Genomic DNA, 20,755 nt, shown 5'->3' with positions numbered 1-20,755 from the left:
CCACCCAGGGATCAAACCTGGGTCTCCTGCATTGCAAACAGATTCTTTACCGGTCTGAGCCACCAGGGAAGACCCAACAGACCAGAGAGGTGAGGTTAAACAAGGCAGGAGGTAGTAAGTACTATGGAATGGAAGGTCATCGGGCTTATGATTTTTCATGTCAACTTGGCCTCTGAACCCACGATGAAAAGCAAAATTTCAAATTTGAGTGACCTTTGTAGGAGAGACAGTGAGTACTTTGAGGGAATCTCAGACAAAGAGATATGAATCACGGTTCATTGGGGCCTAGAGAGAAACCTATTCTTTCCCTGAGAGAAAAAGCAGGCCTGACCAATGGGGAGTCTGGCTGCACCATGATATCATTGGGTGCTAGGCAGTGAGAACAGGCTCTCCCACCAGTGTTCTGGGTATGCTCCTAAGGAGGCTGAAAAAGGCAGAAAATAGCGTGCAGTAGGTGACTGTTAGACCCCCAAGCTACCAATATAATCCTGTGTATGGGGAGGCATGCCTCTGGCCTCCAACAGGGCCCTGGCTGTGGGCATATCTGAAGCCTGAGTTAGGGATCTTTAAGGGGTTTTATAGGGCTACCCAGGCGGCATTAGTGCTAAAGAACCCACCTACCAATGCAGGAGACATTAGAGACGAGTACTCAGTTCCTGGTTCCAGAAGATTCCCTGGAGGAGGCATGGCCACCAACTCCAGTTCTTGCTTGGAGAATCACATGGACGGAGGAGCCTGGCAGTCTGCAGTCCATAGGGTTGCAAAGAGTCAGATATGACTGAGCAACTTAGCATGTCAATGGGTTTTCTTTTTTTTTTTTTTTAAGGGGCTTTCTAAGAAGAGTTCTCTCTTTCAGAAATCGCTGGATGCCTCATCTTGCTCTTTCCATCCTTTTCTGAAGAAATTGAGGCTCTCAGGGAGACTCCACTTTGAAATGGGGGCAAGGATTGAACCCCACATGTGTTTGGGTTTGTCTGGAATGAGAGAGGCTGGGAATCTTAACAACCATCACACAGCAAGTAGCCAGTGTTCAGACTTAGTTCTCTGAGCTACCCAATCAGTAGCCAGTGCCACATTGGTAGTTGGTGGCAAACATATCAGATAGCGCAGATAAAGAACATGTCCACTATCACAGAAACTTCTATTGGATGACACTGCTCTAAAGGTGATTTTCATGAAATACATGGGCTCTGGAGCCAGACTGCCTGGGTTCAAATCCCTCTCTGTCCCCTAAGTTTTCCCATCTGTAAAATGGGAGTGGTGATGATGATGGTAATAGGAAATAACCCACAGGGCATATTATGAAGATTAAATGAATTAACGTGTCTGCAGGGTTACCCAAGTGGCTCAGTGGTTAAGAATCTTGCCTGTGATACAGAAGACACAGGAGATGTGGGTTCAATCCCTGTGTTGGGAAGATCCTCTGGAGGAGGAAATGGCAACCCACTCCAGTATTCTTGCCTGGAGAATCCTGTGGACAGAGGAGCCCTATAGGCTACAGTCCATGGGGTCACAAAGAATCAGACACCAATGAAGCAACTGAGCATGCATGAACATTTAGGGACTTTCCTGGTGGTCCAGTGGCTAAGTCTCCGAGTTCCCAATGCAGGGGGCCTGGGTTTGACCCCCAGTCAGGGAACTAGATCCCACATGCCACAACTAAAGATCTCTCATGCCACAACAAAGATTGAAGAGCTCAAGTGCTGCAACTAAGACCTGGCACAGCCAAATAAACAAATAAATACTTAATTTTTAAAAGATGTGTATGTAATGAGCTTAAAATGGTGTCTGCACAGAGTAAGAGCTTTTGGAGTTTGTTTTCCTGATTTAAACACCTGGTGGCCAGACATTCCCCAGGAGAGGTGAACCCAGAAGGTGAGATCACAGGTCAGGAGGATTTTTGCTGGACTCCCCTAGGGAGTGGGCTGAGAGCGCGGGCAGGAAGGGCTGTGGGAACCACCCAGGCTCAGAGAGTCCTGTCCCTGCTGCCTCCCACCCAGGGGCCGGGGAGGTAGGAGATGAAAGTGAGGAACAGGGCGAGCCCCATATGCTCCTTATGACCCAAACTTTGTTCCCAGCGCCCAAGACTAATAGGCATGAAATCCACATCTGGGCCCCACCTCTGGCCTGGCCATTCCCTCCCGCCTCTGGGCGCTGAGCCCAATCTGTCTTGTTGCTATAATGAGGGCAGCACAGGTGGCTTCCAGAACTGAGAAGAGGCCCCTGCCTTCCACAGCATCGTTGCTGGCTTCCTGCAAGAGCAGACTCCTAAAATGCGTGTTAGCTGAGGACGAGTTTGCCCAGCAGAGGAGGTAGAAAGAAAGGCCAAGTTAGAAGTCACAGTTGTAATGGCTAGCACTCTGGGCTCTGAATCCAGCGATCTTGGTTCAAATCTCAGTGGAACCTGCATTCCTTGCTTTTTCCATGGACAACGGAGCCTGGCGGGCTATAGTCTGTGGGGTTGCAAAGGATCAGACGTGACTGAGCGGCTACACTTGCACACTTTCAGGAAGTCGCAGTTGGTGCAAAGGTCCAGAAGCCAGAGGGCCGGGTATGGTCAGAGAAGAGGTCTGAGGCTGGAATAAGCAGGAACCGGGACATGTGGGGCCTCTAAGACCAGGGTGAGGGCCTGAGTTTTTTCCCCAGGGGCACTAGAGAGCCGTGGGAGATTTATGAGCAGAGGAGGGGCAGGGTCAGCCCTGTATGAGCAACAAATATGATATGGACAGTTGTAGAGGTGGCTCCGTTCACTGGGTGAGCCCAGAGAAGGCCTTGAACCCAGACTGCAAGTTGGGTTCTCAGAGGAAGTGACATCAGAGGTAGGTCTTGAAGGACACAGAAAGGAATCGGTCATGACTAGAAAGGCGGAGGGTCAGGGAATTTGTCCAGGGGTGCTGGGGAGATACGGGATGGCTGTGACTTGAGGAGAGGCCAGGTCACCTCTGGACGTAGAAGACTCCTCTGGGATCCCTAGAGGCTAGACTGGAGGGTGAGGGAGACTGGGGGGGGGGGGGGGCGGAGGGGTTGGAGAGAGGATCCTGGTGGGAAAAGATGCGTTCTGAGCCAGGGCTGGGCTTATAGGGACAGAAAGAGGGTCAGAAAAATGTCACCTACACTGGAAAGACTTCCTCTTACCCCCATATAAGAGGAATTTTCTCTTACCCATTTCTTTTCTTTTTTTAATTAATCAATTAATTTGATTGTGCCAGGTCTGAGTTGTCACAGGCAAACTCGTAGTTGCAGCATGTAGGATCTACATGCATGCATTGCGAGTTCAGAGTCTTAGCCACTGGACTACCAGGGACGTCCCCACTGCCTCTGCCCTCACGATACTATGTCCTCTGTCTAAAATCCCCCTCTGCCTTTCTTTTTTCCTTCTTCTTTTGAAATTGAAGTATAGTTGATTTACAATATCGTGCTAGTTTCAAGTGTGCACAAAATGATTCTGAGGGCAGGAAAAGGGGGTGATAGAGGGTGAGATGGTTGGATGGTATCATCAACTCATGGCATGGACACGAGTTTAAGCAAACTCTGGGAGATAGTGAAGGACAGGGAAGCCTGGGGTGCTTCAGTCCATGGAATGGCAAAGAGTCGGACATGATTGAGCAACTGAACAACAACAACTATATATATATATACTTTTCCCTGATTCTTTTCCATTATAGTTTATTAGAAGATATTGAATAGGGACTTCCTTGGTGGTCCAGTGGTTAGGACTCTGCACTTTCAATGCAAAGGACATGGGGTTCAGTCCCTAGTCCAGGAAGTGGGATCCTACATGCCTTGCAGCCCAACCAAGAGAAAGAAAAAAAAAAAAAATATATATATATATATATATAGAGAGAGAGAGAATACAGTTCCCTCTCCTATACAGTAGATCCCTGTTGTTTATCTATGTCTTTATTTTAAAAGAACATATGTAATTGGATTTAAGGTTCACCCAGATAATATGGGATGATCTGATCTCAAGATCACCATCTTAGTTACAACTGCAAAGACCCTTTTGCCAAATAAGATCCTATTTTCAGGTTCCAGGGGGATGTATCTCTTTTGGGGGGGATGGGGGGCACCAGTCAACCCACGACATCTTGGGTGAGTCACTTTCTTCTCTGAGCTTCAGGGGTTCTATCTGTATAATGGGGCTAATACCAACCCCCACCTCAAGGGGCAACTTTGAGGGCTAACAAAACCTAAAGAATGCATGGTCCAGCTCCAATGTCTAGGAAACCCTCAGTCAGAGTGGCTGCCATTTCTTGCTGATTGATTTTTTTCCATCCGAGCTGGGTTCTTCTGCCAGTCTCTTCCTGACACTTCCCCATTTCTCTGCACATATGTCTTTGTCATAATTTCCCCATCCTTCTTTGTTTCCTACCTGTGTCATTTTGAGCAAGTCACTTATGCCCTTTGAGGCTTGGTTTCCTCATCTGTCAAATGGGATAATAACTTTCTCCTTTTCATAAAGAGACTGTGATGATTACATGAGTGAGTCCTCAGAAAGTGCTCAGAATTTTGCCTGGTATGTAGCAGATGCTTTACCTGTGAGCTGCTGTCACTGTCGTCATTATTATTATTACCTCATTATTATTATTACTACTACTGCTTTGGTTTCCTTTATCTTGTCTCTGTCTTCCCTCTCTCAACACATTCCTGTCTTTCCGAATAAGTGCCTCACCAACCTCTAAGCCTTGAGGGTCATTGAAAGCCTTGAGTGTCTAGGCCTTGAAAGTCTGTCTCTCTCCCTTGCTGTCTCTCTTCCTCTCCCCACTTATGATGAGTTTATTTTACTTTATTTTTTATTTTTTGGGCCACGTCATGTGGCATGCAGGATCTTAGTTCCCCAATCAGGGATCAAACCCACAGCTCCTGCAGTGGAAGCGCAGTCTTAACCACTGGTTAAGTCCCACAAAGTCCCTCTGTGATGGTTTTGAAAGAAGCCCACATTCTTTAATATCCCTCTGTTCAAGAGGAGGAGCTCAATCTCTTTCTCTTTGTTTTTGTTTTCCTAAGGTTTTATTTATTTTGGCTGCACTGGGACCTCAACAGTTGTTGTTGAGGTCCCAGTGCAGCCAAAATAAATAAAATTTTAGGGGAAAAAAAAAGCATCAATCCCTTTCCCTTTGAATGTGGGCTAGACTGAGCAGCTCACCTCCAATGAATAAACATCCACAGCTTCCCTAGTGGCTCAGGCAGTAAAGAATCCGCCTGCAATGCAGGAGACCTGAGTTCAATTCCTGGGTTGAGAAGATCCCCTGGAGAAGGGAACAGCTACCCACTCCAGTATTCTGGCCTGGAGAATTCCATGGACTGTACAGTTCATCGGATCGCAAGGAGTCAGACACGACTGAGTGACTTTCACTTCCAATGAATAGAATAAAGAGGTGATGGTGCTAGGAATTCCCTGGCAGTCCAGTGGTTAGGACTCAGCACTTTCACTGCTGGGGCCTGGGTCCAGTACCTGGTCAGGGAACTGGGATCCTGCAGGCTAAACAGCGTGGCCAATACCCAAATAAAAATGCTGGTGTGTGACTTTGGACATAGGTTACATAAGACACTGCTGTCTCTCCAGTCATTTACTCTGAGGGGGAGCCAGTAGCCCTGATGTGACCCAAGCAGTCCTATGGAGAGGCTCACGTGGTGAGTGTTAGGGTTCACAAGGGGCTCATAGTGTATAATTAACATATTGCCACTGTGACTTCATCTCTTGTTTGTCAGGTCACCACAAAGGGCCATATTTTAACTATACGCTATATATATATGTGTGTGTGTGTGTGTATATATACATACATACATATATATATATAGGCTTCCCTTGTGGGTAAAGAATCCGCCTGCAATACAGGAAACTTGGGTTTGATCCCTGGGTTGAGAAGATCCCCTGGAGAAGGGAACAGCTACCCACTCCAGTATTCTGGCTTAGAGAATTCCATAGACTGTATAGTCCATGGGGTCCCAAAGAGTCAGACATGACTGAGCAACTTTCACCCACATGAGCCCTTTGTGAACCCTAACATTGAGCAGCTGAGGCCTCTTGTCAAGGGCCATGTAGGTGAGCTTGAAGGTAATCTTCCAGCCCCAGTCAAGAGTCCGGATGACTGCAGCCCTGGCCAATAGCCCACTGGCCCTTCATGAGAGTCTGAGCTCTTTGTTGTTATGGGAGCCAGATTCACCCAGCTGAACTGCTCCACGGTTCCCACCCCTCAAAAGCTGTAGGACAATAAACACATGTCGCTCTAGGCCATGGAGTTTCAGGGTAATTTGTTATGTGACAACAGATCACTAGTATACCTTCCTTTCTTGTATTGTCTTGGTGTCTCTCTCCACTTCCGGCTCTCCCAGGCATCTCTGTCTCTCTGCATCACAGTCCTTGCGTGTCCATTTCCAATTCTCTGTCTCTGAATGCCTCTGTCTTTCTCAGCCCTCTTTAGTCTCATCCTTCATGTCAGTTGATCTGTTTCTGGGTCTTTCTCCCCCGATCTGGGTCTCTGTCTCTGTTGATACATACCTCTTCCTCTACACGAGGGGCCCTCTTTACAGATGTGCATGGGTGTCTGCCTCTTTCTCTGTGCTCGCCTCTCTCTGCTGCTTCCTCTCAGCGTGTGTCTCCATGTCTGTCTGCAGATCTGGTTTTCTGTCTCCCCCTGCACACCTCCTGCCTGGCGTCTTGCTCTTCTGTCTCGAACCTGCTGTTTGAGGCCCACGCGCGCACTCTCTCTCTTTCTGGGTCTCTCTGCTTCCATCTCTAAGTTTGTCTGTCTCTGTCTCTCTGTGTATCTTTCTCTGCCTCCATCTATACCTGTCTCATTTTGTATTTTTTTCCCCAGTCATTTGCGGGGCGGGTGAAGGGGGGCGGTGTCCTCTATCTCTGCCCCCTCTATGTGTGTATCAGTTTCTGGATTTCTTTCATTCAAGGTATGGAAGTCGGTCTGTCTCTCCTGCCGCCATCTCCTCCCGCCCAAACCCGCAGCCGCCCCACCCTGCCCTCTCTTCTCTACCCTGCATCTCCCTCCATCCTGTCTCTCTGTCCTGATCTCAGGCTCGCCTTCCCCAGCCTCCACAGTTCCCTGACCTCACCTCTGCTGTCTCTTCTCTGCCTTCCCGGCTCCACCTTCTGCCTCGCTCTCTCTCCCTCTCCAAGTCTCTGCCTCCCTCTCCTGGTCAGCCGCCCACACCGCACTCAAGTCTCCCAGGGGATCCCCTAGCCGAGTTAAGGGAGCCCCTGGTGGAGGCCCGAGTGATGCACTGGGCAGGGGGCTGCAGGCAGTGATGCAGGCTCCAACCTGGGTCCCCGTGAGCTGGGGGAACCCCTGATCCTCTGGGGCCAGCAGCTCTGGGCGCAGAGACCTCGAGGACTCTCCCAGCTCCACCTTAAGCGCCCCCCCTTCCCTCTTCTGCGGAGGATGGAAACTGCCAGCTCTTGGGCCCCAGGTGTCCGGGCCACCCCCGCCCCCAAGGCCCCAGCGCATCTGGGAGCTGGGGATCAGCCCCCCAGTGACCCCTCCATCCTGCCCCTTGGACACCCCCACTCCATCCACACCAGCCCGGAGAGGAGGGTTCTCTGCTGTGAGAGCCCCCACCCCCACCCCCAAACAACGACAGAAAAATTAAATAACTGCAAGAGAGAGAAGAGAGGGAGGGGCAGGAGGGAGGAAGGGAGGAGAGAGACAGAGAAACAGAAGAGGCTGGAGAGGAGGAGGTGGGGAGGGAGAGAGGAGCTGGAGGCTGAGAGGGAGAGAGTGAGGAGGAGAAGAAGGGGAGAAGGGAGCAGGGAGAAGCAGGGACCGAGAAGGGAGGGAGGGAGGAGGAGGTGAGGGAAGCAGGATGGAGGAATGGAGTTAGGGGGCTTGGAAGAGCTTTTAATGAAAAGAGAGCGAAGAAGGGGAGTGTGCATTAGGAACCCAGAGGGAACCCGAGGGAGAAGCAGAAGGCAGAGAGGGGAGTAGGAAGATCGGGAGGTAGAGCAAGCCTGGAGGGTTCGGGAAAAGAGGAGAGAAAGGGGAGGTAAAGCGAGAGAGGAGAGGAGAGAGGGGAGGGGGTGGGGGTCTCAGTCTCCCATTGCCACAGTAACTGGGGAACTGGGACTCCCTGTAGGGAGGAGCGGAAGGCTGGAAGTCCTGGGAGGGGTTAGGGTTCCACAAAAAGGGGGAGAAGCTGAGAGAGGGCCGGCGGGACATTGGGAAGGGGTCACCCCGAGGCCTCTTGGGGATGGGGGCTGCAGCTCGTCTGAGCGCCCCTCGGGCGCTGGTACTCTGGGCCGCACTGGGAGCGGCAGGTAAGGCCTGGGGGGTTGGGGCAAGAGCCCCTGAGGGAGGGGTGGGGTGGGGCGCCAAGGAGAAGGGTGCAGGCTGCTCTCTCCCCAGCTCACATCGGAACCGCACCTGACCCAGAGGACTGGTGGAGCTACAAGGATAATCTCCAGGGAAACTTCGTGCCAGGTGCAGCCAGGGCGGGGACTCTGGAGTCTGGGCTGCCGGGCGCTTTCTTCCTGAGACCCAGAAGTCCTCTCCTTCCCGCCCGCCCTCCCCACGCCCCAGACCCGAGGGTCCCGGCCCCTTCCTCCCTCCTCAGGAGGCCCAGCTTCTGAACCCGAGTGGCTCAGCATGGGACATTATACATGCGCATTTCAAGTAGTGAGTGGGAGTGACTGGAAGGTAACAGTGTGGGGGTGGAAGAGTGAGTGTGTATGTTTCCTGGGAAAGAGGCAGGTAGGTCCTGGCTCTTGCTGAGAACCAGAGGTTCAGTGGCCCCGTTCCCCCGCCTCCTCCTGCCCTCTCTTGCAACTCCTTCTTCCTACTTCATTCATTATCCGGCTGTGGGACAAGGAGACTGAAAGAACTACAACTCCCATGACCTCTGGGGTAGGCAGGTAGCGAATGGGTTGTTTGGCAGTCCCGGGGCCTGCTGGGAGTTGTAGTTTCTTCCCCCAATGACAATTTAAGATAGGTTTGATCAAAGAGACTTGGAGGTGTTAGGGGGGTGGAGGGGGGTCCTTAGGAAACGCCTCCAAGATTCTTCTAGGACCCCAGGATTCTGGATCCCAGCCCCCTCCTCCCTCAGAGCCAGGAGTCCAGATTCCCAGCCCTTCCTCTCCTGGGATCCGGGAATCCAGACGACAGCCTTCGTGGCGGGCCCCAGTCTAGGGATCCAGTCCTTATTTCTGACTTCCTTTTCTCCCTATCCCACCTCGGCTCCCAGGACCTCCCTTCTGGGGCCTGGTGAACGCAGCCTGGAGTCTCTGTGCCGTGGGGAAGCGTCAGAGCCCCGTGGATGTGGAGCTGAAGAGGGTCCTCTATGACCCCTTTCTGCCCCCGCTGAGACTCAGCACGGGGGGAGAGAAGGTAAGGGACCTGGTGGGCGGGGTTACCGAATCCACTGGGGCGGGGCCTGAGTGGGGATCGGGGGTGGAGCTTTGAGTTGGGAGGCTAGCCTTGGGGGAGGAGGTCTACTCTCACCGTAGAGAGGAGGCTAGTTACACTCGCAAATGATCACCGATTCTTCCCTCCGCAAACATGGCTCCTAGTCTTTCCCTCTCTTAGAAGCAATGGTAAAACAGATCGTCTCCTGAGCCAGGCACTGTTTTCAAACTTGATGAATCCTCTAATCTTCACAGCACCACGAAATAGGTGCTATTATTATCTTTATTTTATGGATACAGAAACTGAGGCACAGAGAGGTTAAGTTAGTTACCTGAGGTCACACAGCCAGAGAGTGCCAGGGCTGGGATTCAGACCTCGGCAAGGTAGTTCCAGAATCCACGCTCTTGCCCGCGTTGCAATATTATTTCTTAGAAGAGCTGGCACTCCCTGGTCACCCAGCCAAAAGTCTCAGAGCTTCCCCATCCCATTTCCTCCCTCACTTCCGTTTCCCATCCGTTCCCTTTCTAGTTTTCCTGCTAAATAGCATTCACTTGTTGTCCCTACATTGGTCCCACCATCATCTTGCATTGGGACTGATGCTATAGCATCTTTGCTGGCCTGCTTCTCTGCCTCCTGCAACCCATTCTTCATCCCACAGATAGAGAGATGTTTACAAACATAAACTGGATCATACCACTCTCTCCTACTCAAAATCTTTTTGTTAGGATAAGTAATGACAGCATACACTTACACAGCACTTAGCCTGTGCCCGGCACTGTGCCAAATGTGTTATATCTATTCAATTATTTAAATAAAAACACAAAATACCCCATCATTGCCCACAAGGCTCTGCACCACCCGGCTCCCATCACCACACTCTCCTTTGCTTAATGGGCTCTGGTCCCAGGCTTCTTCACTGTTATTAAAATAGGCCACCTCAGGGCCTTTGCACAGACTGTTCCCCCTTCTGGAATACCCTTCTCCTCACTCCTTGCAAATAACCCCTCCTTATCTTTCAGGTCACCATTCAAATGTCACTTCCTCTTGGAAGCCATTCCTGACACCCCACCCCTACTCCATTCTCTGGGTTTCCTTTTTTTTTTTTTTTTTTTGGCCATGCTGCTTGCAAATTCTTAGTTCCCCAACCAGGGACTGACACCCAGGCCCAAGCAGTGGGAGCACAGGAGTCCTAACCACTGGACTACCAGAGAATTCCCTGGGTTTTCCACTTGTTAGAACTCCCAATGCTCCTCAGTGTGGGCATAGGATGTAATAATTAATTAAGCATTTACTTATATGATTCAGTATTTATTGTTTCTCCTTCATTCGAACAGAAGCCCCATGAGCTCCAGAGTTTTTGTCTACTTGCTCATGGCTCTCTCCCTGGCATCCATGGCACATAGTAGCAGCTCAATAAATACTTGTTAATTAAATTCACCACTATTGAGCATCTACCAAGGATCAGCCCAGAGCCTGGAAAGACATTAGTGTTCAAACTATTCAGTTCAGTTCAGTCGCTCAGTCGTGTCCGACTCTTTGTGGCCCCATGGACTGCAGCACACCAGGCCTCCCTGTCCATCATCAACTCCTGGAGTTTACCCAAACTCATGTCCATTGAGTCGGTGATGCCATCCAACCATCTCATCCTCTGTCGTCCCCTTCTCCTCCCGCCTTCAATTTTTCCCAGCATCAGGGTCTTTTCCAATGGTCAAACTATGCCGAATGATTAAATGGATATTGGCTGTGGGAAATGTATGAATGGAAAACAGTCGGGAAAAGATTTCTTGCATTCCCATGACCGCCTCTGCCTCCCCCACAGCTCCGCGGAACTCTGTACAACACCGGTCGCCATGTCTCCTTCCTGCCTGCGCCCCGGCCTGTGGTTAATGTGTCTGGGGGGCCCCTCCTTTATAGCCACCGACTCAGTGAACTGCGGCTGCTATTTGGAGCACGTGATGGAGCTGGCTCTGAACACCAGATCAACCATCAGGGTTTCTCTGCTGAGGTGATGGCCGCTGACCTCTGACCCTCGACCTTCACTCTAAGTCAACCAAATTCCTCCCACCTCCTGCATGCATGCTCAGACGCTCATCTGTGTCTCTTTGCAACCCCATGGACGGTAACCCACCAGGCTCCTCTGTCCAAGGGATCCTCCCTGCAAGAATACTGGAGGGGGGTGCCATTTCCTCCTCCAGGGGATCTTCCCCACTCAGGGATCGAACCCACATCTCCTGCATTGGCAGATGGATTCTTTACCACTGGGGTGGCCACCTGGGAAGCCCTCCTCCCACCTCACCCTCCTCTTTTTTTTCCTTTAAAATTTTTTAAAATTTATTTTAAAATTAAGGATAATTGCTTTATAGAATTTGGTTGTTTTCTATCGAACATCAGTATGAATCAGCCATAGTCACCCTCCTTTTCATCCCTCATCCCATCTTCCTCCACAGAATCCACAGCCCCCCCCCCCCACCTCGTGAGCACTAATCCTTAACCTGACTTGGAACCCCAAAGTTGCTCCCATTGCCCATCCTGACCTCCCCTTCTTCCAGGAGACCCCGCTCTCTGTGCTTCCCTCTTAGGTGCAGCTCATCCACTTCAACCAAGAACTCTATGGGAACCTCAGCGCCGCCACCCGGGGCCCCAATGGCCTGGCCATTCTCAGCCTCTTTGTCAATGTGAGCCCAGGGAGGAAAGGAGAGTCTGGACCTGGGGTCTGAGAAGAGGGAGCTAGGAGGCCCAGTCTTTGGGTTCCTAGGGGAGGAAGGGATTGGGGAAGCTTGGGTTTCTGGCTTCCTCTCTCTTCACTGCATACCTCCACACAGGTGGCTGGTAGCTCAAACCCGTTCCTCAGCCGCCTCCTTAACCGTGACACCATCACCCGCATCTCCTATAAGAGTAAGTCCCTGGGCACTGGGCGAGGGTGGGGGGGGTGGGGGCGGCGGCGGTGCGGGGGGGGGGGGTGGGGGTGGTGGATGGGTGATGGTTTATGCACGTAGGGGAGTTCTGCAGGGACATCCCTCTTCACTCTGACCTGATATTCCTGCAGATGATGCCTACTTTCTTCAAGATCTGAGCCTGGAGCTCCTGTTCCCTGAGTCCTTTGGCTTCATCACCTATCAGGGCTCTCTCAGCACCCCACCCTGCTCGGAGACTGTTACCTGGATCCTCATTGACAGGGCCCTCAATATCACCTCCCTCCAGGTGACCCTGTCAGCCCATTTCCCCCCCTCCCTGCCACCCCCCAACCCGTTCCTTGGCCTGGGTGTCCCCTTGCCTCACCTACCCTTTTACCCTCGCTTGACAGGGAACTGGAGGGGATTCGAGGGTCCGACCGTCCTGGAGCTGTCGGGGGCGGGGCTGAGCAAGACCCCGCCCACCCGCCCCCAGGGGCGGGGCTTCCTGCCCGCTGCTTCCAGGGCTATTCATTACTCACTCCCAGTTTCCCACCCCGCTTTCGTGGCAGATGCACTCCCTGAGACTTCTGAGCCAGAATCCTCCGTCCCAGATCTTCCAGAGCCTCAGCGGTAACGGCCGGCCCCTGCAGCCCTTGGCCCACAGGGCCTTGAGGGGCAACAGGGACCCCCGGCACCCCGAGAGGCGCTGCCGAGGCCCCAACTACCGCCTGCATGGTATGATGCGGTCTGCAACCCCTTACACGTCTTGGTCTAACCCACCTATGTGTCTCCCCTTGATGTTTCAATATGATGCAGTCCAACCCCTCCCTCGCTGCTTCTGTGTGACCCAGCCTCCTGAACTCTCCCTCGCTCTTTCTCCCTTTGTGTCAAAGTGGTACAACCCACCTTCCTGTCATAGACCATTGCAGGTCCGTGATTTGCTATTCTTCACTGCCTGCAACTTGCAACTCGGTGTATAACCCGAGTCCCCTGGTTTCCTTGTGGTACGATCCTGTACAGGTCCGTGGTTCTTATAACTAGGGCTTTCCGAAATGGTACAGCCCAGATCCTTTCCCCTGTTTTCATGAGGTACAACCCTATACTGTACCATAATCTGGCACGTCCCTTACTGAAAAAAAAAAAAACACAACGTGGTACACTCCCCTTCTCCCCCTACTGCCTCCTCGTGGTTCAGTCCCATGGTCTAGTCCACCTCGCTGGCTTCTCAACATGGTACAGCCCAGACCTCCCCATGAATACCTTCACGTAGTTCAGCCTAATGCTGAAACTGGATGTCCCTATTCCACCCTCCTGCTGCCCCGCTATGGTTCAGCCCAGTGCCAGGCAATCTGGCCGTTTCCCCCAGCTTGTCAACCTGGTACATTCCGATTCCCCCCTTTGCAGCCTCCCTGTGGTAGAGCCCCGCGTGGCCCACACCCCCCCCCCGCCCCCTACTCGCCCCTTGCACGCCCCCTGCAAGGTCCATCCTATCTTGCCCTAAACTAACGTCCTCTACCCGTGTCATCTTACAGTGGATGGTGCCCCCCATGGTCGCTGAGACTCCCCATCGAGGACTGCGCCTGCCTTTCCCAAGCCTCCCCACAAGGGGACGGTAGTCACCCCCAAAACAAAGCTATTAAAGGGACAGAATACTTCCTGTATCTCCGTGGTCTCATTCTAGGCATGGCGGGGGAAACATTTGGGTACTAAAGAATAGTAGCCTTCTTCTAGAAACCATAAACCCCACTAGTCTATTTTTTGGCTTCCGGTTTCCCGAGAGTTACTTGGATGTGTGGCTCCTTTAAGCAGCGCTTCTCTCCTCCCACCCAATTACCCACCCTCCCGGGCAGGCAGCACGCGCAGAGCCATGTGCTTCCCCCTCCCGTCTGTCTCATTGGCCCGAACTGGGTCACAGTCCCGCCCCCAGAGCCATCTCCCATTGGGTAAATGTAGGTCAGGGTCCCGCCTCCCTCCAAAAGGCTAGGTAACTTCACGCTCTGAGCCCCTCTCTCGCACTTCTGGGCCTTGGCGGATCCAGGGGTCCCATTGGCTGTGCGTCTAGAGGGGTCAGGACGCGATTGGCCCGCGCTTTCAGCTGGAGGGAGGCACGCGGCTGGGGTGCAAGGCCAGAGTCGGGTGGGGGATGAGAGGAGGGGTGCGCTCTGTGGCGTCGGGTGTTTTGGTTTGGCTTTTTTTTTTCCGCGAAAGAAGTTTGCTTTGGCCACGCCTCAAGGCAGCCGCCTCCCTCTGCCCTCTCCCCCGGCGGTCCGCGCACACCTCTCGGTGCAGATTGCAAAGCTCCTTCCTTGGAGAGAGCCGCAGATTTTGCAAGAGCCAGGCTCGCCCACCTTATACAAGGAGCGCCGTGTGTCCCCCCTGAACTCTCAGTTGCAAAGAGCCGGCCGCCTGATTTGATCACCCCCTCACCCAGACTGTATGCTCTTCTGGGACCCTCTTGAGTTGCACGTTTCTGCACCAAGGACTGCAAATCCCCGTCGCTCCTAGAATTTTCAGTATTCTGGATACTGGAGGCTTGCAAGCTACGCTCGCCCGCCTCTGGGCAGACACTTGCCCGAACCATCGGAGTGTGCCGCTGACTGGCAAGCCAGCTGTTCGCCTCTCCATGAATCCGTGAGCCTGCGGGCAGGTGCCGGGCGATGGCGCGGCCTGTGAGCGACAGGACCCCGGCCCCCCTGCTGCTGGGAGGCCCGACTGGAGCCCCCCCTGGTGGGGGAGCGCTGCTTGGGCTGCGAAGCCTTCTGCAGGGGACCAGCAAGCCCAAAGAGCCAACTAGCTGTGAGTTCTAGCCCCCATCTCACCCAACTCAGACACCGGACTCCCTTAGGGACTCAAGTGCGGGGAGGGGTCCCCAGCTACCTTCTAAGTGCCAAGAGTCCATCCTCTTTAAATACCCAAAGTCCAACCTTTAAATACCCCAATACTTAGGTGTTTAGACCCCTAGCTCCTAGGACCCAAAAGTACCGGCCCTCATGCCAGTCCACCCGAGGACTCAAGACTCTAGGCCCCAGCCCCGTCTTCCTTTTGGTTCCGAGCGCCTGGACCCCTGGGGTCCAGGGAGAAGGGAGGGGGCGTGTCGAAGGCTCACACGGTGGTTACACGGGCTTGGGCGGGGCCTCCTGGGGTCACATGGCGTCTAGGGATGAGGAATGTGCCCCAGGAATAGAGCCCTTTCCTGCCGCCTTAAAGAGTGTGGAGGCGGGGAGAAGGGGGTACTGTGCGCCGGGTGTGTTGGGGGGGGGGGGGGGGGGGTTGTAGATTACAGAGTGATTACAGAGTTGTCATTTTTTTCTCTCACCTGTCCAACCCTCCACCTACCTCTGTCTGAATTTCCGCTCCCCTTCCTGGGTCTCTTTCCCCATCCCTCTTTGCATCCCTGTCCTCGGCTCTTTCTGAGTCTCCGCCCCTCTCCTGGTCCACCGTCCCCGTCTCTGTTCTTGCTTTCTGGGTCTCTCTCCGTCTCTGAGCCTCTGTTTCCTCCTCTCTCTGGGTCCTTGCTCTCGTTCTCCGGTCTCTCTCCCACCTCCTTTCTGTGTCCCCGCTCTCTGGATCTCTGCGGTGCGGGGATATCCCCTCGTTCCTCGCGTTTCTCTCCACTCGGAGTTGATTCTTTATCTCTTCTCTTCCTCCCCACCCTGCCCTCTCTTTCCCTGGCCCGCAGGTCTCCTGAAGGAAAAGGAGCGCAAGGCGCCCCCGCCAGCGGCAACAGTCCCCGGGCCGGGCCTGGAGACGGCGGGCCCGGCGGATGCTTCAGCTGGGGCGGTGGTGGGCGGCGGGTCCCCGAGGGGACGCCCGGGGGCTGCGCCCGGCCCGGGTTTGTTGGCGCCGCTACTGTGGGAGCGGACACTGCCGTTCGGCGACGTGGAGTACGTGGACCTGGACGCCTTCCTGCTGGAGCACGGGCTCCCTCCCAGCCCGCCGCCCCCGGGCGGCCCGTCGCCAGCGCCCTCACCGGTGCGCACTCCCGCACCCTCCCCGGGGCCCGGCTCCTGCGGCTCGGCCTCCCCTCGCTCTTCGCCCGGGCACGCCCCCGCCCGGGCTGCCCTCGGGGCCGCCGGCGGCCACCGCGCAGGTGCGACTGCGGGGGCGAGGCAGGGTCCCGGTTGGGCGGGGCTTGGGCTCCAGAGGGCGGGGCTGTGTGACAAGGGCTTGGGACGGTGGTTCTGGGGCTGCATGCCCGAAGTCCGTGACCCCTAATCGGGAGACGTCGAGAGAATGTGTCCAGATTTTGTGTTCCTTAATGGATCAGGGAACTGGGTCTCCCGGACCCCTATAGGAGATGAGAGACTTGGGACCCCAAGTTCCAGGAAGCCTGCCCAGTGGTGAGGTCGTGTGAACTTTTATGTGGGACGTGAGGACAAAGGGTCTGGATACTCGAGGAGTCGGGACTAAGATTCCAGAATACCGGAGTTATTTACCGGAGTTTATTCTGGACTGCGCCCCTAAATCTGGGCCCGGAATCGGTGCAACTGGGGTAGGGTCGGAACTCCTAGGCCCTTTGCGAGAGAGAAAGACAAGGGCTGGGCACAGACCTGTTTCTCCAGGACAAAAGGGACTGGCGGCCCTGCTTCCTCGGTCCCCCTAGTGGAGAGAGGCGGGTTCCCCGGATCCCGGGAGTCCTTCAGAAAGGATCGTCATCCTAGGTCTTTCATTGACTGGGGCAAGGACCGAGCTTTCTATATTCCTGCAAGAGGTGCCCTGGGGTTCCAGAATCGTGCTTATCCCAGTGGCGAGAATGTCTGGGACCTGAGAACATAGAGGGGGGGCCGTCCTCGAGTGTTCCGTAGAAAGCAGAGGGGCCTTGAGGTTGAGAGCTGAGACCCCAGGGAGCAAGAGGAAAGGTGGGCACCCTGGGGTTGCCAGGGTTGGACAGCAGGTCGGGGATTCCCGGACACACCTGATCCTGGTCTTGACCTCCCCGCAGGACTGAGGCCCTCCCCTTCCCAGCCGCACATTCCCGCGCCACGTGAGTCCTCCTCCCTGCTCCGTGCTTCGCGCACGCGCGATCACGAGAGAGGGGGCGGGACTGGAGAAACGTGAGGGCGCCTGTGGCGGCGGGGCTGGGGGGGGGGGGGGGGGGAGGGCGGGAAGCAGGCGCCAGCACGTGACTCGGCCCTGAACCTGTGTCCTCAGTTGGCCCCAGCTGGCTCTCTCTTAAAGATACAGGCAGTCTTTACGCTTGAACCAACCTCATTATGCTTCCTCACTCTTCGGACTTAATAACTCTTAAGAAGCTAACTTTAAGTGTCATCAGGACACTTTTCCTTGGGATCTAGGCTTTGGTCGGGGATTCAGTTAAGAAGGGTAGGACTGTAGGAAAGAAGCTAACTCTAAAGTCCTGAGGTTTTTAGAAGCAATGATCCAGGTTCTTGTGCTACTTAGGGCAAGTCACATAGCATTGGGCCTTGGTTTTCCTGTGTGGCAAGTGTGAGTTGGTTTCATGACTGCTAAGCATCTTTGTGGCTTAGGGAATCTTCATATTTTATATTAGGGAGGTTAATCCCTGGTGGGCTTTATGTTTGACCCCATAAAGGACCTTCCTTGGTAGCCTCTGGGGAACCCCTTTCCCCAGATAATCACGCCCTCAGGTGGTACATTCTGTTTCCCCAAGGTCTGACCTCTCGGGACACACCCAGCCCTGTGGACCCAGATACGGTGGAGGTGCTGATGACCTTTGAGCCTGACCCAGCAGATTTAGCCCTGTCCAGCATTCCCGGCCATGAGACCTTTGACCCTCGGAGACACCGCTTCTCTGAAGAGGAACTCAAGCCCCAGCCAATCATGAAGAAGGCGCGGAAGATCCAGGTGCCAGAGGAGCAGAAGGTGAGTGTTGCTGGGTGTGGGACACAGGCTTGTGCATGCTGGCCCCACAGCCCGGGATGGCCCTCCTTTCACAGTCAGACCTGGGTTTCTCACCATGATTAGCACTCACGTTTTCAAACCTACAGCCAAGGACTATGGGCAGCTGCACCGGGGGGGGGGGGGGGGGGGGGGGGGGGGGGCAGAAGTTTGGGTTCGAGATTTGTGAAAAGGGAATCATTGTGGGTCTCAGACTCAGCCAGCCCTGCTGGGACTGGTTTTACAGGCTTGGAGTTTCTCCTATCATGTGGACCCAAAACCCTCACTGTGGCAGGCTTCAGGGTCTACTAGTCACTACACTTGCTAAGGATCGCATCCCTTCAGAATGGGGTATCAGCTTGTTTCTTCTGAGCAGCCACCTTGGCTGGGGTTGGTCTTCTGGTTTGGGGCATCCTTCAGGGCAACAGGGCTTCCCTGGTGACTCAGACAGTAAAGAACCCACCTGCAATGTAGGAAACCTGGGTTTGATCCCTGGGTTGGGAATATTCCCCTGGAGAAGGGAATGGCTACCCACTCCAGTATTCTTGCCTGGCGAATTCCATGGACGGAGGAGCCTACCTAGCTACAGTCCACGGGGTCGCAAAGTGTCGGACACAAGTGAGCGACTTTCACTTTTTCAGGGCAATTGCATCTGCCTAGGATGAAGACTTTGCCAGTCTCTCTAGGCCTTGTTTTCTGGGCTCACTGGTGAGAGGCCTCAGGTTCTCATTTGCAGCCAGGGCCACATTCCAATTTGAGGTATTTGGGGCACTAACTGCAACTTTCTAGCACTCTGTCTTTTCCAGGCCTGGGGTCTTCCCTAAAAGCGGTGCCTGGGCCTCGTCTCACAAGACTTTGCCATGTCCTTATGTAAGACATAACTACTTGAACCAGTGAGTGAGTACGTGCTAAGTCACTTCAGTCATGTCTAACTCTTTGCAACCTCATGGACTGTAGCCCTCCAGGCTCTTCTGTCCATGGGATTCTCCAGGCAAGAATACTGGAGTGGGTTGCCATGCCCTCCTCCAGGGGATCTTCCTGACCCAGGGGTCGAACCCACGTCTCTTGTGTTTTCTGCATTGGCAAACGGGTTCTTTACCCCTAGCGCCACCGGGGAAGCCCAGTGAGTACTGGCCTGTAAACCAAATCTAGACCAGTGGTTTCTCCTGCCACAGGGCTCTGTTGTTAGGGACTGGATTTGCCCTAGCAAGCAGGCACTAGCCTTTAATGGAATGAGGTTGCAGGGGCATCTTTCAGAGCTCTGGGTGGTCCTTGTTGCTAAGGAGTGGTCCTCCCTCACAGCCAAATTCAAGGACTGGAGAACTCTAAACATGATGGTGTGGGAAGGTCTCGGGACAGACCCTTTTGCAACCAGGGCCTGTTGGGAGGAGGCAACTCCCTGGCCTCTATGCAAAGTCACTGGGTCAGAGGGACCTTCCCTGGCAGTCCAGTGGTTAAGACTCCGAGCTCCCAACACAGAGGGCACAGTTTTGGTTCCTGATTGGGGAACTAAGATCCTGCATGCTGCACTGTGTGGCCAAAAACAAGACAGTAATCGAGCCAATGCATCAGAGACTGGCTGTGGTCACTGGGACCACTTATACCTCACTTTTGTCTGCTGAGGAGGGATAAGGTCGCCTTGGCAACCAGGTCAGAAGGGCCCAGCTCTGAGAGGTGTTTATGGGACACCAAACCCCATCACTAGGAAGCCCAGCAACCAGGATCTGAAAAGGTGATGTATAGGGCTTTTCACTAGAAGATGCCCTCAGGCCCGGTAGGCCTTGTTGCTAGGGAACCGATATCCTTAGCAAACCAGGGAGCTAACTGTAGGCCTTTTGTCAAGTGAGAAGAGCTTGGGTCTGCTTTGCACAGTGGAGACTATAAAGCTCAGTTGCTTAAGGTAGGAGGCTATCTCCTGCCTTCGCTGTTGCTATGGGCCCACTTTCCTTAGCAACCAGGGCCCTAGAAGGCCAGACCCTTGGGTACCCATCCACTAGAGACCTGGTACCCCACTGCTGCGCCAGAAGCAGCCCCCGGGGCGGCGGGGGCTCTCCCAGCTGTAGTCTGGTCCCAGAAGGCACAAGCAAAGCTGTTCCTCCCTTCTCTCGCTGGGGCCGGGCCCCTCTGGACCTCGGTGCTTTCCTGCCCACCCAGGACGAGAAATACTGGAGCCGACGGTACAAGAATAACGAGGCAGCCAAGCGGTCCCGAGACGCCCGGAGGCTCAAGGAGAACCAGATATCGGTGCGGGCGGCCTTCCTGGAGAAGGAGAACGCCCTGCTGCGGCAGGAGGTGGTGGCCGTGCGCCAGGAGCTGTCGCACTACCGCGCTGTGCTGTCCCGATACCAGGCCCAGCACGGAGCCCTGTGAGGCCGCCCCCACCCCACCCCCCCAAGCGGAGCTCTCCTCCGCCTCGCTCAGACTTGTGCCCTGACACCCTCTTCCTTTCCCTACCCTGTGGCCCACGGGCCGGCCAGCTGGGTGCCCTAGGGACGTGATGATGCAGATAAATACATTTATATTTTTAAGAAAAAGCGAGCCTCCCCGCTCCCTCACGGGGGCGGGGAGGGTCCTGTGTGTCCCCCATCCTCCCACCGCCTCCGTTAACACGATCCTGAATAAATCTTGAGAACCCCAGAGCCAGCTGTCGTG

The 20,755-nt window shown here is 54.2% G+C and overlaps 2 protein-coding genes across 4 annotated transcripts; both read left to right on the top strand.

Annotated features, from left to right (window-relative positions):
- The first annotated feature begins 7,451 nt into the window (after positions 1-7,451).
- CA11 (carbonic anhydrase 11) lies at positions 7,452-13,908 on the top strand. Of its 2 annotated transcripts, XM_043899717.1 has the most exons (9): positions 7,452-8,269; positions 8,358-8,432; positions 9,193-9,335; positions 11,173-11,358; positions 11,933-12,028; positions 12,176-12,248; positions 12,400-12,554; positions 12,817-12,982; positions 13,780-13,908. In XM_043899717.1, the coding sequence occupies exons 1-9, from the start codon at positions 8,203-8,205 to the stop codon at positions 13,803-13,805; spliced, it is 987 nt and encodes a 328-aa protein (XP_043755652.1). In that variant the 5' UTR covers positions 7,452-8,202; the 3' UTR covers positions 13,806-13,908. The 2 variants fall into 2 exon arrangements, with proteins under 2 accessions (XP_043755652.1, XP_043755651.1); XM_043899716.1 differs by lacking the exon at positions 13,780-13,908 and having other exon boundaries at positions 12,817-13,630.
- Positions 13,909-14,253: 345 nt separating this feature from the next.
- On the top strand, positions 14,254-20,740 carry LOC122692281 (D-box binding PAR bZIP transcription factor). Of its 2 annotated transcripts, none has more exons than XM_043899718.1 (4): positions 14,254-15,043; positions 15,927-16,337; positions 17,877-18,088; positions 20,258-20,740. In XM_043899718.1, exons 1-4 carry the CDS (start codon positions 14,905-14,907, stop codon positions 20,471-20,473), a joined length of 978 nt encoding a protein of 325 aa, XP_043755653.1. In that variant the 5' UTR covers positions 14,254-14,904; the 3' UTR covers positions 20,474-20,740. The 2 variants fall into 2 exon arrangements, with proteins under 2 accessions (XP_043755653.1, XP_043755654.1); XM_043899719.1 differs by lacking the exon at positions 14,254-15,043 and adding an exon at positions 15,072-15,491.
- Positions 20,741-20,755: the final 15 nt, after the last annotated feature.

The sequence above is a fragment of the Cervus elaphus genome, chromosome 4 (genome assembly GCF_910594005.1).
Source record: "Cervus elaphus chromosome 4, mCerEla1.1, whole genome shotgun sequence".
Classification (NCBI taxonomy): domain Eukaryota; kingdom Metazoa; phylum Chordata; class Mammalia; order Artiodactyla; family Cervidae; genus Cervus; species Cervus elaphus.
Note: the sequence above shows the minus strand (reverse complement) of the source record. Positions and strands in the feature narration are given on the sequence as shown.

What these genes read in the sequence shown, in the direction of transcription:
- CA11 (XM_043899716.1), top strand. Translation starts at nt 8,203, where the DNA reads ATGGGGGCTGCAGCTCGTCTGAGCGCCCCTCGGGCGCTGGTACTCTGG. An exon ending in GGCCGCACTGGGAGCGGCAG is followed by an intron (nt 8,270 to 8,357) that starts GTAAGGCCTGGG and finishes CTCTCTCCCCAG; the next exon opens with CTCACATCGGAACCGCACCT. An exon ending in CACCCGCATCTCCTATAAGA is followed by an intron (nt 12,249 to 12,399) that starts GTAAGTCCCTGG and finishes ATATTCCTGCAG; the next exon opens with ATGATGCCTACTTTCTTCAA.
- LOC122692281 (XM_043899718.1), top strand. Translation starts at nt 14,905, where the DNA reads ATGGCGCGGCCTGTGAGCGACAGGACCCCGGCCCCCCTGCTGCTGGGA. An exon ending in CGCCGGCGGCCACCGCGCAG is followed by an intron (nt 16,338 to 17,876) that starts GTGCGACTGCGG and finishes TGTTTCCCCAAG; the next exon opens with GTCTGACCTCTCGGGACACA. An exon ending in AGGTGCCAGAGGAGCAGAAG is followed by an intron (nt 18,089 to 20,257) that starts GTGAGTGTTGCT and finishes CTGCCCACCCAG; the next exon opens with GACGAGAAATACTGGAGCCG.